Source organism: Podarcis gaigeae, assembly GCF_964106915.1.
Source record: "Podarcis gaigeae genome assembly, chromosome: 12".
Lineage (NCBI taxonomy): Eukaryota > Metazoa > Chordata > Lepidosauria > Squamata > Lacertidae > Podarcis > Podarcis gaigeae.
In genome coordinates this window covers 7445780-7461400 of record NC_139688.1, presented here as the reverse complement: position 1 = coordinate 7461400, position 15621 = coordinate 7445780, and the positions used below count along the sequence as shown (strand labels likewise).

The 15621-nt window shown below is 43.1% G+C and overlaps 2 protein-coding genes and 1 long non-coding RNA gene across 5 annotated transcripts in view; 2 read left to right on the top strand and 1 right to left on the bottom strand.

Annotated features, from left to right (window-relative positions):
- The window catches only part of LOC310827797 (vasoactive intestinal polypeptide receptor-like), a 306828-nt gene that overhangs the window by 197081 nt on the left and 94126 nt on the right, over nucleotides 1–15621 (top strand). The gene's annotated exons all lie outside the window — the stretch shown is intronic.
- The window catches only part of NKTR (natural killer cell triggering receptor), a 36445-nt gene continuing 29120 nt past the window's right edge, over nucleotides 8297–15621 (top strand). For 2 of the 3 annotated variants that reach the window (XM_083703924.1, XM_083703923.1), the window contains exons 1-4: nucleotides 8297–8531; nucleotides 9963–10057; nucleotides 14681–14755; nucleotides 15344–15451. In XM_083703924.1, coding sequence (XP_083560050.1) covers nucleotides 10000–10057; nucleotides 14681–14755; nucleotides 15344–15451 — 241 coding nt within the window. In that variant the 5' untranslated portion in view covers nucleotides 8297–8531; nucleotides 9963–9999. Of the gene's footprint in view, nucleotides 8532–9962; nucleotides 10058–14680; nucleotides 14756–15343; nucleotides 15452–15621 lie in introns of those variants that run through there. The other variant, XM_083703925.1, reaches the window with a different exon arrangement.
- On the bottom strand, nucleotides 12037–13224 carry LOC310827907. Its single transcript, XR_014556548.1, has 2 exons — nucleotides 13142–13224; nucleotides 12037–12986 (listed from the first exon to the last, which is right to left on the bottom strand). It is a non-coding gene; the product is annotated as an uncharacterized lncRNA (long non-coding RNA).

Below are 15621 nucleotides of genomic sequence, written 5' to 3'. Positions count from 1 at the left end.
ACAGCATGTGAGTAGTATTGGCTTAGGCCGCCGTGGCGGCAGCCGCCTCCCGTTGCAAGCCCCGCGTTCCTAAGAGGTAGAAGCCCAATGCACAACGTGAACTTCCGGTTCCGAAACGGAGGGGCGCCTCCGTGCGAAGAGTACCTGCGTAGACAGAGGAGCGGCGCCGCTCCACATGTTGAACTACAACTCCCATCAGCCTTGGCCGTTGGCCGTACTTGTTGGAGCTGATGGGAGCTGGGGGTGGGGGGAGTGTCATCGAATCAGGGTTGGAAGGCATCCCGAGGGTCATCTAGGGTAGGGCAAACTCCGGCCCTCCAGATGTTTGGGACTACAATTCCCATCATCACTGACCACTGGTCCTGTCAGCTAGGGATCATGGAAGTTGTAGTCCCAAAACATCTGGAGGGCTGGAGTTTGCCTGTGCCTGATCTAGCCCAACCCCTTGATGCTCCAACTCTTGCCAATCTCTCTGATGGAAAACAGCAAAATTAGGAAAGGCTGCTAGCTATTTTGTGGCATTTTGATTGGACCTCATAAAGGCAATGCGCCACTGAGGATTTCGTCGTCGTCCTCCCTCTCCCGCTCTTATGAATCAACCTTTGTTTCCTATGGGCAAATTAAGGAAAGGCCAGGGCTGTAAGCGAGGCTGCACATTTTGGACAGCGCCCAAGAAATGAAAAAGCCAGGATCAAAGGGGAACGGGTCAAGACCATTGCAAGGGTTCAGATACTCTCATCCCCGCCAATATTTCTCTGATGAAAACTGGGATATCCTAAGGAAAACTGGGACATTGCGGGATCAAATAAAAAACCTGGACGGCTTCTCTAGGGTCACCATCATTTCTGGAGCTGATCTCTGCTCCTCCCAGTATTTCCCTGTGGTCACCATGGACACCTGGTGGTACTGGAAAGGAGGAACAATCCAGGGCCTGGGAGTGAAGATCCAACTGAGGAGAACTCCAGAGAAGCAACCTCCCACCCACCCATCTTAACTTCAACACAGAATAAATAAATAGCATACTTGAAACCACAGTTCTTAAATATCATCATGTCAGGGTAGCAATATTAAGTAGGGTTTCACATGCTGTAGTTGAAAGACTTGCTGCAAGAGTCAGGCTCCTTATGGAATAAGGACAAAGTGAAAACAAAGGTATCAAACTCTCAGCGTTGTCTTCTCAAATTTTGTTATATTGTGTGATCAGGTGCAGAAATCTACTAAAATTGTTGGGGAGTCATGGAATCAAATGGCTTTGTTTAATTTTGTGGGTTAAACACCAAATGAAACGTGAAGCATTCTAGTGGAGAGATGCCAGAAATTAAGACTTCTCTGGCTATCCTGTGCTTGTGAAGTTCCCCATGTATAAGGATGTTCATAGCAGGTTTCTGGTCTAAACATCTGTCAAAATTAGGGCACTAAACGGGGTATTTGGAATTACCGGTAGATCTTGCCTTTAAAAAAAACAAACCCATTGCCTCTCTGTCTTTTTTACATTGAGCAGCTGCAAAGCAGTATTGCCAAGCTGGCAGGGCTGATGGGAGTTGATGTCCAAAACATCTGGAGGACACCAGGTTGGTGAAGTCTGAAGTGATGCAATGCCACATATACTTCTTAAGCCAGCTGCTGCCTTTTTTATCTCTATAAAACAAAGCAGTGATTAAAGGGGAAAGGCAATGACCTTGGTTGCCTAAGCCTTTGAGAGTCTCCTGTAGCGCAGCTAACACATATAAAAGCATTCATTGGGAATAGTCTTTCTTTGTCTCTCTCTTTTTCCTGGCTTGCAATACCGTTTCTCTTGGCTTCCACCAAGTGTCACTCCATATGACACTAATCCTCCTCCATCTGCAGTCAGAACAACAATAACAGTACTTAACATTTATTTAGCTTATCTGAAATGTTCAAAGTGCTTCTCATCTGTTATCTCTTAATGGATCCACCTGCAGCAAAGTACTCACTATACAAAGTATAGCCAGGCACTACGTTACAGCCGTATCTGTTCCAATTCTACAGACAGAGACTCTCACCTAAGAGATCTACAGCAAACCTTTTTAGAACTAAAATACCCAGCAGATGAAGTTAGACAACAGATCAACAGAGCCAGACTGATACCCAGAGAGAACTTTCTGCAAGACAGACCCAAAAAAGAAAATAACAGAACACCTCTAGTCATCACATACAGCTCCCAAGTTAAAACAGTACAACGCATCATCAGAGATCTACAACCTCTCCTGGACAATGACAGTTCTCTTTCTCAAGCTCTGGGAGGAAGACCTTTCATTGCCTACAGACAGCCACCCAATCTTAAACAACTCCTAACCCACAATAATACTACAACCAGACTTAACACGGACACTGGCACCAGAGCCTGCAATAAACCCAGATGCCAGCTTTGCTGCCACATACACCCGGACAACACTGGCCCCAACAACATCACACATACCATCTCGGGACTATTTAATTGCTCATCGTCTAACATTGTGTATGCCATCAAATGCCAACAGTGTCCTTCAGCTCACTATATTGGACAAACAGGCCGAACCTTATGCCAAAGAATAAACGGACATAAATCTGACATCAGGAATCACAAGACAGAGAAACCAGTAGGAGAACACTTCAATCTCCCAGGACATTCTATACAAGATCTCAAAGTAGCTGTTTTACTACAAAGGAATTTCAGAAATAGACTGGAAAGAGAAGCTGCTGAATTGCAACTTATTACCAAACTTAAAACCATGGAGAGACCTGGTCTGAACAAAGACATTGGATTCTTATCTCATTATACATGACAAAGCCATTTTTCACCTTCTCACCCCTTGCTTTTTCCTGGAAGACCTATTGCAGTCGTTAAGAGTCGTCAACAGGCTCATCACAGCTATCTGCCAATCACCCATTCCCACCACCCTCCTGAGTAATACCCCTCCCCACCTTCTCACTATACAGAAGGGTCTGGTAACTTCTGTTTCAGTGTATCTGAAGAAGTGTGCATGCACACGAAAGCTCATACCAAGAACTAACTTAGTTGGTCTTTAAGGTGCTACTGGAAGGAATTTTTGTTTTTGTTTTGACTATGGCAGACCAACACGGCTACCTATCTGTAACAAAGTACTCAAGCTCGCTTTGCAAAACAGAAGGCCAATGCTTTTCCTTGCAAGGCACTTGCAAGGAAACTACACTGAGTTTTTTTCCTTATAAGTGATTCCTTTTAGAAAGGGGCGGATTTGCCCTGCCAGACCTCAAACTTTACTATGAATCAGCAGCTTTCTGCTGGTTGAAAGACTGGCTACTTCTGGAGAACACTGACATTTTGGACTTAGAAGGTTTTAACAGTATTTTGGGGTGGCATGCATATCTGTGGTACGACAAGGCCAAAGCTCATAAGGGTTTTAAAAACCATATTGTCAGGAAAGCACCATATAATGTCTGGATTAGATACAAAGACTTGTTGGAAAGTAAAACTCCAAGGTGGTTGTTGCCAATGGAGGCAAAGGCTGTTAAAAAACTTAATATGGAGGCTAAATGGCCGAGATATTGGGAAATTTTAGAACAAGAAGGGGACAGATTGAAATTGCAAAGTTTTGAGAAATTAAAAGGGAAAGTGAGAGATTGGCTTCATTATTATCAAATAATGGAAGTTTTCAAGATGGACAGGAAAATTGGCTTCCAGGTGGAAAAATCAAAATTGGAGATTGAACTGTTAGAATCCAGTACTAAGAATTTGTCAAGAATGTATAACTTGCTGTTGAAATGGAATACACAAGATGAAACGGTTAAATCTGCAATGATTAAGTGGGCACAGGATATTGGTCATAATATTATGTTTGCTGACTGGGAAAAGTTGTGGACCACCGGGATGAAATTTACGGCATGTAATGCTTTAAGAGAAAATATTATGAAAATGATTTATAGGTGGTACATGACCCCAGCCAAGCTTGCAAAAATTTATCATTTGCCTGACAATAAATGTTGGAAATGTAAAGAAAATGAAGGTACATTTTTTCACCTTTGGTGGACATGCCCAAGGATTAAGGTGTTCTGGGAAATGATCTATAATGAATTGAAAAAGGTATTTAAATATACTTTCCTGAAGAAACCAGAGGCCTTTCTCCTGGGTATCGTCGGCCAAGAGGTGTTAAAGAAGGACAGAACATTTTTTATGTATGCTACAACAGCAGCAAGAATACTCATCGCAAAGTATTGGAAGACACAAGATCTGCCCACCTTGGAAGAATGGCAGATGAAGGTGATAGACTATATGGGTTTGGCAGAGATGACGAGCAGAATCCGAAACCAGGGAAGAGAAACGGCGGAAGAAGATTGGAAAAAATTTAAGGACTATCTAAAGAAATATTGCAAAATTAATGAATGCTAAAATGACGTTGGATTAGAAAATATGTGGTTATTAGTGGTAAGGGTTAAGTTAAAGAAAATGAGTAACATTAAAATTAAGCTAAAGGTAAGGGAAGGATTTGCTGAAAAATTAATCAGAAATTGGAATACAGAAAGGGGAGGTACGAGGAAGTCGGGAAAGTAAGTTATAAGAAATTAAGGGTTGAACTTATATGTGCTTTTCTTTTTTATATTGTGTTTTTTTTTGTTCGTTATTGTTCGTTATTGTTCTTGCTTTGTTTTGATAAAAATTTGTTGAAACTTTAATAAAAATTTTATAAATATATATATATATAAGTGATTCCTTTTCTGCTTTACACATATGCAAAGAAATGGGCAGGAACATACTGTACAATAAGAGGGTTTAGAAGAAGAATTCCTTCTCCCAATCAGATCTTCGTTGAAATGTCCATGTTCTCTTCTTCAAGAGGTTTAGAGGAATACAGTGGTACCTCAGGTTAAGTACTTAATTCGTTCCGGAGGTCCATACTTAACCTGAAACTGTTCTTAACCTGAAGCACCACTTTAGCTAATGGGGGCTCCTGCTGCCGCCGCACCGCCGGAGCCTGATTACTGTTCTCATCCTGAAGCGAAGTTCTTAACCCAAGGTACTATTTCTGGGTTAGCAGAGTCTGTAACCTGAAGCGTATGTAACCCGAGGTACCACTGTACTCCACTCATGTTGGATGGTACAGCATGGGATAGTCCAGCTTCTAACAGTCATAAGATTTCTTTTAAATTTTATGCAATTTTTACAGGCGTAGCCAATGTGGTGCCCTTCAGATGTTGTTTGATTCTAACTTCCATAATCCTTTACTATTGGTGATGCTGGCTGAGGTTGATGGGAGTTGTAGTTCAAGAATGTCTTGGGACAGCCGTGTTGGCTACCCATTTTACAAGGTAGACTCACAAAATACTGCAAGCATATGTGTGTGTGTGTGCGCGCTAGTTGTGTTGATTCTATGAAACAATACCAGTCACAGTTCTGAAGAGGCCTGTGATACTCATGAAAACATTGTACAGTGTCCACACAACAGTAGAAGTTCCAGCAAGGGGAAAGAATATATTTCCTGATTGCAAAAAAAAAATAATACTTATTATGGTTTGAGTTGCAAGCCTTTCTTCCAAAAAGAGACACAATCTCGAATGAAGTCATCTGGCAATGCCAGCATCACTAGAGGGCAGTAAGTTCTGCTGCTACTGCAGAAGCGGAATAAAAAATACGGGAAGGTCTTCGGGTGCGTGTTGGGGGCCAACTAGCAACAATGGGCTTGGGGCCCCCGGAATTCTGGCATCAGTCAAGCTGGATCCCCTGCAACAAGTTGCAGAGTTGCACAGAAGGCCAATAACAAAGTAGTGGCAGTGCAGTTTTTCAGAAAAAAACCACAATTTTCGGAAAAAGCTGTGATAGGAATTTTATGGTCTTAGATATATGGCAACGTTCATAACCACACGTACATAGATCAGCACAGGAAAGCCAACCTGGAACCATTTTGATTACTAAACTGAGCAAATGTTTCTCTGCATGGTCAAAATGGAAAAGTCTCCCCATTGTCTCTTTCCTCACAAATCCTGTCTTAAGGACACATTTAAGATACAAGGTGTGAGCCTGCAACCTGGCTCAGGAAATAAGTATTTTACCACTACAAAAGAATGGCCAGGCTCCCCAGGAAATCCAATCAAGTAACCTGCCAGACAGGAGATAAACAAGGACAAGAGAAAAACAACATTTAAATTTCTGTGATGTAGGTGGGATGTATCTGAGGGGTGGTCTTAGGTTACACCCCTTCTGTGATGTATGCATAATGTTTCTGGGGTTGGTCTTGATCTAGGTAAAGGTAAAGGTACCCCTGCCCGTATGGGCCAGTCTTGACAGACTCTGGGGTTGTGCGCCCATCTCACTCAAGAGGCCAGGGGCCAGCGCTGTCCGGAGACACTTCCGGGTCACGTGGCCAGCGTGACATCGCTGCTCTGGCGAGCCAGAGCCGCACACGGAAACGCCGTTTACCTTCCCGCTGGTAAGCGGTCCCTATTTATCTACTTGCACCCGGAGGTGCTTTCGAACTGCTAGGTTGGCAGGCGCTGGGACCGAGCAGCGGGAGCGCACCCCGCCGCAGGGATTCAAACCGCAGACCTTTCGATCGGCAAGTCCTAGGCGCTGAGGCTTTAACCCACAGCGCCACCTGCGTCCCGGGCGGTCTTGATCTACATGGTGGCAATTTCAATAGTCTTTATAAGGCCTTGCAGGCCATTGTTCTGGGTCCTCTTCCTCTCCTGCGTGTGAGGGGAGCACCCTGTTGCAACAGATCAATAAAGATCAAGCTTACTAGCTGCTTTGCTTCTCAATATTCTCTGGTTGGCCTCTGTTATTTTCTCCTACCAATAGGGAACCTATGTAAGGACTCTATATGGGCTCTTGGATACCCCATAAGGGAAAAGGGCATATTTTTATTTACAACAAAGCCTTGCCACTTTACTTTCACCCTCCCTATTTGTCAGCAATGCGCAACAGTCACCTGGTGTCTGCATTTGTACCAATGTAAATCCATGAGATGAATGGTTTAGTTTCCGTTTCCACTGAGTTGCCATTTCCCCAGGCTATTAGTGTCCTTTTGAGATTACAAAACTCTCAAGAGATGGCAAGGAAATGTTTTAAGTCCTCTTCACCTTTTCAAGATATCTTCAAGAGATGCCTGGAGGCTTTTTGCTCTGACCTGTCTGTTTCACAGCACTGAGCTTCATAATCAAATTAAGATAAGATGTGCTTCATATATACCATAGTACAGTAGCTGTTTTAGTAAGCTAGTATTATATACTAACTGAAGTTTCTGAGATGTCTTCAAAGGCAATAGCACGTGCATTTTAAGGATGCCACGTCTTCACCTAGAAATGGCAGCTGCTCATTTAAAGCTGCAATCCTGTGCACAATTACTTGGGAATAACTCCCATTAACCTGCAGCTGGAATTCTGAGGGTGCATCTAAGATGGTTGCTCATTATGGGGTGGGAGCAGGTTTTTTGCAGTGTCCTGTATTTTTCATAAAATGTGTACCCCACTTAACTGGGGGACAACCCTCAAAGCAGGGTAAGAACAAGAATATTTTAACATTTCCAGGAACAGAGGTTTCGTGGCCTAGCTTGGAATTTCATTGGAAAGATATAAAGCCAGCACTTTTTTTTTGCATTTATCATTAATGCAGCAAGGGCGTAAAGCCATGACCAGAAGTTTGCACCTAAGCCTTGCTCTTTATGTTGAGAGCAGGAGGGGGCATTTTGCACATGCTCAGAGGCACACAGGCCGCAGAATGCTTTTTCCTCCCCAAATAAGACTTTTGACCTGCGCAACTTCCACAACGTTCAGAGATAACTGACATTTTTAAAAAATCTTCCTGAAGGGCACTCTGCACACGCCCAGAAGCAATGACACAGAGGAAACAGTTTGCACGCATGTGTGAGGGGGAGAGAGGCTTGTAGGAAACAAAACATGCCAACCACTCTGGCGACCCTAATTTTAAGCATCTGGTTTCCTAAAGAAGACAGCATTTGAAAAACGAAATATAATTTTCAAAGCTATTCCCCCACCCCCTTTGACGTATTTGCCACATCCCCAAAAAAAGGCGGGAGGGGGACAACCGCGAGACTAGACTTTTTCTCGCGATATTACAACGTGGCCGCCGCCGCCGCCGCTTGCTTATTTATTTATTTACTCCTCGCGCGCTCCCGCCCGCTCTCTCTGCTAATAGGGAGAGCAAGGTGGGCGAGGCTTGTCAACGTCACCTCGCGGGGCGCTGCTGCTACTGCTGCTGGAAGAGAAATAGAGCGGGCGCCACCGATTGGAACCCAGGAGGGAAAGGGGCGTGAACCTTTTGCAGCGGGCCAATGGGATTGCGAGAGGTTGGGTTCGTGAGGAAGGCGGGCGCGCGGCCTAGAGGCGGAGTGGGCGGGGCCGCTCCGTTCCCTCAGAGAAGTCCGTTAATGGCGTCCGGCGGGTAGCAGGGCTGCTGCTGCTGCGTCTCCTTGTGGAGTTTCTCCCCCTCCCACCGGGTGGTGAGGGGAGACGGGCAGAAAGGGTCGGGGCAGGGGGGGCGTTTTGGGGTGGGGAGCGGGAAAACAAAGAGCAGGTTCCGTCAACGCCAGCGCGGCCAGGTAAGAAACGCCGCCCTGACTCCGCGGCGAGGGGCGGTTGACTTCCCGGGTGCCTTGAATCTCCACACCACCCGCTTTTGCACAATGGCTTCCCGCCCCGCCCCCCCTTTTTTTTGCTATTTACTCCCCAGGCCTTATCTAGGCTAGTGTTGTCGGCTCTGGCTGGCAGCAGCTCCCCAAGGCCTCGGGTTATTGTGGTTTTGGTGGCAGGTTTGGGGAGCTGGTCTGGTAAAGGCCTTCTGCCTGGTTTCTCTTTGCCTTGCTTTGGAAACGCCCCATGGTTCGTTCCGTCCCCCCCCCCCCCCAGGATGTTGGGCAGCCCAAAATATAAACATTTAGCGGAAACAGGTCCCCTTTGAAACGATAGGGTTTCCTCTCCTCCCCCACTGGTATGTGGTTTTGTCTGTTTAATAAAAAATTATGCGCTGCTTGAGGGCTAGAAACAAAAGCAAATTCAAACAGTAAGATCAAGGGGGTGGGGAAGGACAAACATACTTTAAAACATGCAGAAATGTTAAAACATAAGATTAAAACTGCTCAAGAAAATCGAATTCTGGACATTCTGAATGGTATTTATAGAGGAGGAAGCCTTTTTGGGCTTACAGTAACCCATTTCCGTGTGATCTTGAAAGAGTACAGTATTTAGTCCTTGGGAACAAACCGCATCCTCCTCAGGATTGAGAAATCAAAGTTTTGCTACTGTGTATAAATTAATTCGGCTCTCATGGGGTTCATAGTATGCCAAGCAGTGAGACATATGTTTCCTTCATATGCCCCAGAAATGTGCTGTGTGTTATTAAGAAATGTGCTGTGTGTTATTAAGTATGTTAAGTGTGAATCACCTTAAAATGCTTGTAGGAATAGGTTGTAAATAGTTGTGGTAGCATATTGAAGGACTAGGAAGGGCCTCTGTCATATGCAGATTCCAAAGAGAGGAGAGTAGTATTTTTTTATCATCCTCTTTCTAAGGTGATGCAGATCAGAAAGGAAATATAATTTGCCTTGCAAACTCCCTCCTCAAACAAAGTTGGGGGTGCAAGTGTTCGCTCTTCCCTTTAGCAGATGAGGAAAGCTAAAATAGTACATATCCGCTCATAAATTCCTTAAGGGGCTTGAGTGCTTGATACTCTGTTTCAAAAGCTGAATGAAGTCCATTGTTCTCTACCCTGGAATCCTTAGTGCTAGAATTAGCAGGCTCTTCTTTCTACTTCCTAACAGAATGTGGGAGCTTGTCTCCTCCCTTGTTCAATTTTTCATTAAAAATAGAAAATGTAATTTCCATGTGGCTCCTGTGAAATCTGCGGTACCACTTATCATTGGCTGCTACGTCATGTGGGTGGAGGATTGTTTTCAACCTTCAGCTTCTCTGTGACGTTATATACAACTATCCTTGAGCAGCTTGAATTCTGAAATGCTTCTCTTTTTCTCAAGGTGGTGAGGAGGAGAGGTGCTTGGGCTTCCTGCTGCCATGGGGGCACAGGATCGGCCTCAGTGCTTCTTCGACATAGAAATAAATCGGGAACCAGGTAAGAGTTGGAGGGGCTCAGAGATTGCTGTATGATTGAAAAGATGTTTGAATTAGGTCAAGCCCTGAAGCAGAAGTATGTGCAGCCAGTGTGTTCCTTTAGGTTAAATGTCTAGATAGATGATTGCCATATTTCACATTACTGTGGAATTGTCTTTCCCCCCTCTGTGCAGCACTTTGAATATGTAACAGACATTGTTAATTTTTAGCTGTGTGAATTGTTTCAATAGTCATATGTGGTGTCTTAAGCATTTTAATATCAATAGATAAACTGAACCAGTGTTATAGGGTGGTGTAGTAAAAACCTGTCTGTAATCCCTGTGACATGAGAGAGCTTTGTACAAATGAGTGGCTGGGTGGGGGATAAAAATATACATCGGGATACGGAAGGATTTGAATTTGAGAAGGGTTGATATGGTAGGGTTTAAACACTTGTATGTTAAAAACTCTGCGTATATTGTGAGAGGCAGGAGTTAATTTAGAGATCCGCTGGGGGTAAACTCCAGAGCCTCTCAGTGTGATAGGATGAACAAATATTGTAAATTGATGTATAGGCGACTCCCCACTTAAACGGGTACCGAAAGTGTACATGAAATTGCGTATAGTGGGTTCAGTGGTGGGTGAGATTGAAAAAACCAAATTTCCTGGATACCTGTTTCTGTTCCACCTGCTTTTATTTATTTATTATTATTTTGCAAAGCACATAACGCTGAACACACCCAAGTTGAACGCAGTGGGGGATTCTTGTATACGTAATTTTGAGGATGCATGCTACTCCCTAAAGAGTATGTGTTTGCTCTCATGGCCAGAAAGGAAAGCAGAATCATGAAAACATTGACAAGTGATTCTTCACTATATTTATACTCCATTTCTCAGGCAAAGGTCACAAAAGTAAAGTTTCTTAAGGATATGTGGTCATGTTCTCTTCTGGTCTCTGGCAGTCAAGTTTCTAGGTTGTTCCCTCTTGGTGGGAGGCGACAGGGGAAGGTGCTGATATTCCATCAGGTGGAATATATTAAAAGCACACAACCGGTACTGTGATATTTATGGTTTTCTAACCGCAGGAATCTCCATCCAGGAACTTTGATTTTAATTCTTCTGGCATGCACTTCTTCACATCTGTCATTTTTCCTTATTAATGGGAACTGGGATTTTACTGTTTTTAAATAAATGCTGGGATTGTCATGATTCTGACAAAAACCCAAAATGCTAACTATAAAGCTACCTTTTTCATTTTGTATGTCATCTTATCTTACTTGCCAGTAGCTATTGTACCAGAGAAATTATTCAGTGTTTTCTATCCCTAGAACATGCTTACCTGTAAGACCTGGTATGATAAATCACTTGTAAGAGATTATATGGCCCCCTCACAAATAGTTTAATGAAGAGGCGATGCCGAGGAATTTCATTTCAATAGGCTATTGATAGTATAGTGTGGTTTTTTTAAAACTTGGTCTTTCTAACACTTGTCCTTTACCTATCTGCAGATTCCGAATTTGCAATTTCCTTTCATTTTTCAGGCAGAGAAGAAATTAGTGAGGTTCAATACCACCCCAAATGTGTGGTAATTCTGTACTATTCATTCTCCTTCACACAGAGTGCTATAGGAATGGATGAATGATCTGTTCTTAGTCAAGATCTTTTGGACTCTGCTTGAGCTGTCCCTGTTGAGCAGCTGAAGTTAGTAGTGTAGCTTAGGGAAATGGTGATAACCAGTATGTGGGGAAAGTGGGGGTCATTATTTTGTATTGGTGACCCCCAACTATAGACACCTCAGCTTGCTAGACTGCCGAGATTTCACAGTAGTGAAAGTGGTATGTGCAGTATGGATTAATGATCTATACAGATGTCTGAAACATTCTTGCTAATCTTTAAAAGACAAGTGAAAATTTACCAGAAATATCAGGCCTTCAGAAACATCTATGCTGCTCAGTGTCTTGTTTTATTGTTATTACTTTTAAAGTATTTGTGTAGTTGCAGTAGTGCTTCATGCACTTTTAATGGATCAAACATTATACATTAGAATAATAAAACAGGGACTCAGCACTTTTTGTGTTTGGTGATAACCTTCTTTCAGAAAACATTGGTAAGTTCTTCAGTATGTAGTGATTTAGGGTGGAAAGCGAAGCATCCTGCTTGAGGAGCAAGAAGCATTTGAGGGTAAGAAACAATATTTAGTGTTGTATACCTAACAGGAAATCTAAGTAGGGAAAGGGATGGATTTCAGATGAGACTGTCCATCTCTCCACTTTGACTTGCCTACAGTAGAAGATAAATGGATTTTATTGGCATGTACGCAGTGGGTGGCGCTGTGTGTTAAACCACAGAGCCTAGGACTTGCCGATCAGAAGGTTGGCTGTTCGAATCCCTGCGACGGGGTGAGCTCCCATTGCTCGGTCCCTGCTCCTGCCAACCTAGCAATTCGAAAGCACGTCAAAGTGCAAGTAGATAAATAGGTTCCGCTCTGGCAGGAAGGTAAATGGCGTTTCCATGCGCTGCTCTGGTTCACCAGAAGTGGCTTAGTCCTGCTGGCCACATGACCCGGAAGCTGTACGCCAGCTCCCTCAGCCAATAAAGCGAGATGAGTGCCGCAACCCCAGATTCGGTCACTACTGGACCTAATGGTCAGGGGTCCCTTTACCTTTTTAAGATGTTCTAATTACCATAGTGCTAAATTAGAACCTTTAGGAGTAATCCTAGTGGTGGTAGTACCTCATGCCATCTGCATGTCATTGTAAGAAAATTAAAAGATATAAAAGGCTACTTCTGAATTGTGTGTTCTCAGACTTCGTGTGGGTGCCTAGTATAATAGCAGCTGAGGGACGTGGCAGAGTGTACAGGGATATTCATATTTCGGAGTTGTAGAAGCAATTAGGTGATCAGGGTTTTCTTAAAGACCCTCATGTGCTTCATAGTCATTCTACAGAACACTGTTCTGAGCAGTGGCGTAGCGTGGGTTGTCAGCACCCGGGGCAAGGCAAGTAATTTGCGCCCCCTAACCCGTGGATTTGCGCCCCCTAACCCTAACCCCCAGATGTTGCGCCTGGTGCGGCCGGCCCCCCCTGCACCCCCCACGCTACGCCACTGGTTCTGAGTCTGTTCTAAAAGTATGCCACATGAACTGATTAGAACATGTATTAAATCTTTTCTTTTTTTAAAAAAAGGAAAGGACACTTGTATTTGGTGCATAGTACTGAGGAATAAAATATTGCTGAGTGGAAACTTCCTGATCTTCGTTGGTGGGGAAGAATGATATGAGATGGGCAACACCCAGGCTTAGTTCGCACAAGCGTCAGATGAAAAAAAATGAGGCAAAATACCTTGTCCCTGACGTGTGTTTTCTGTATGAGTGGAATTTGTTTGTCATTTGTTCTTGGTGTGGAGAATATTCAGTCTTGCAGTCTGAAGTGTTACAACTTTAAAGAAGTTACCTCTGCATCAGGAAGGACTAAGCTTTACTTTTCTCTTCACGTGGAGGTCTTTTTTGTGAACAACTTACCTTTTTAATATACACTTGATAGGTCTATAATTCAGATTTTTTAAAAACCCTACCTTTACTATACACCTGAGATAGTAGGTATTTTTTCCACTTGCTTTCTCCAGTTGAAAATGCCTATGATGTTACTCAAATCATAGGGGGGGGGTATTTCACTTCCACATAGGTGAATGTTTGAAGCTGTAAGCCTGCCTTCCTGCCTCTTTGAAAATCCTTTAACCCTCCTCTCCTTGCTGCCAGGAATCTGCACAACTGGGAAGACATAGAAGGGTAGAATGAGTGTAAGCTAATGCCTGCTGTAGGGGACAGCAACACAGAATCATCCCACTCTTCACAGGTTTATCCAAAGCTCCACTGCAGAGTAGCAGTATGAGAAGTCATAAGTGTCTTTCCCCTTTTAATGCCATTATGCTTACTGGCAGGGAGGGGAGGTTATAGAGGAACCAATAAAGGCAGGTCCTAGGTCACGAATCCTACTCATTCTTATTGTGCCCTAACTCGCAGGACACACGAAGGCTATAGCAGGCTGTGCTGTTAATAACCTACTGTTATTAGCATTCGCTGAAGCACTTACATTTGCATTTTTTCAAGCTTCAGGTAATGCGCAAATGAAAACGTTGCTTTGCTGATAAGTACTAAAGTACCAAGGGTGCTTGAAGGCAACCTATATATTAGTGAGTTCTAAAGGAAGTGAAGATGACTTTGTAGTAAGTGCTTACCTAGGCTCCTTTTCCCTCCACTGCCTAAGCCTGTTGTGTACTAAAGGATAACAGATAATAACTTGGATCAATATTAGCCCTGTATAAGAATCAGGCTTCCTTGATCACCTGTGGAAAATAAAAATGGTAATCAAGCACATCATTACTCTCTGGTGGTACATTCCACACAGACACACACACTCCGGCTATTCCTGACAGAGACAGAATAGGTGTCCATTCAGTCTTCTGTTTTTGCCAGTACATTTAAACTTTCCAAGTAATTACCTTTTAAATAATTACAATAAACTTGTATTGTATTTTGTTTATCTCTAGCAAGAATATATGGAAGTACAATCACTGAAGAAATGTGACTGTTTTATCCTGGGTATTACAAAATTGCAAAGTAACTATATGTTTATTCTTATTACAGTTGGTCGTATCATATTTCAACTTTTTTCTGATGTGTGTCCAAGGACTTGCAAAAACTTTCTCTGCCTATGTACAGGTAATCTTTTCTTCCATAATTGAATAATTTCCATCATTGAATAATTGTTACTATGTTCAGGTAACTTGTGGCTTCTTCATTCCAGTGCCCACAATTGCTGACAGAGGTGCATTTGACAGGAGGCTTCTTTGCATGTTTTGTTGCCCCTTTTTACTGTCTACTACTCCTTGCACTGAAAACCAGAGATCGGCCAAATGGGAGTTGTTGTGGTAATGCGAATGTGATATCTCTCTTGAGCCCAGGAGATTAAATCCTATTTAAACTCTCCTAATCTTTCTGAAAACAACCCTGGAGGGAAACAACATCTGTGATAGAAGAAGAAAATGCTGATGTGATCATTAAAAGCCTAGAAGTTGGCCACATCTCATTTGCAGTGTTAAAGCTTGAGGGAAGAGTGGAAGAAGAATTGGCAAATCTCTAAATATCTTGGTGTATATAGTAGAAAAGTGCCAGTGTTCCTTTTATCTGTAAACCCGGTTATTTTGCAGTGTGTTAATGCTTGGCTCTGTATTTCTGTTCAACTTTAGAACAAGATTCTTACTTTGGGAATTTTTAAGATAGTAGCTTATATATGTTTCCTCCCTGCAGGGGAAAAAGGAATTGGAAAAACAACTGGGAAAAAGCTCTGCTACAAAGGCTCCACATTCCACCGTGTGGTTAAAAACTTCATGATACAAGGAGGAGACTTCAGTGAAGGTAGAGTCTGAGAGAGATTATGATCCCCCCACCTACCCTGCCCCACACAAGTAGTGAGGAAATTTGCCTTGTAGTGTTTTTTTTAGAATTAGGTGTTTTTGTTTTTTTATTGGAAGTTTTACTACTGAAGTGTTTGCTGCAATGGGCTCCTTTGGGAGGAAGAGTGGTAT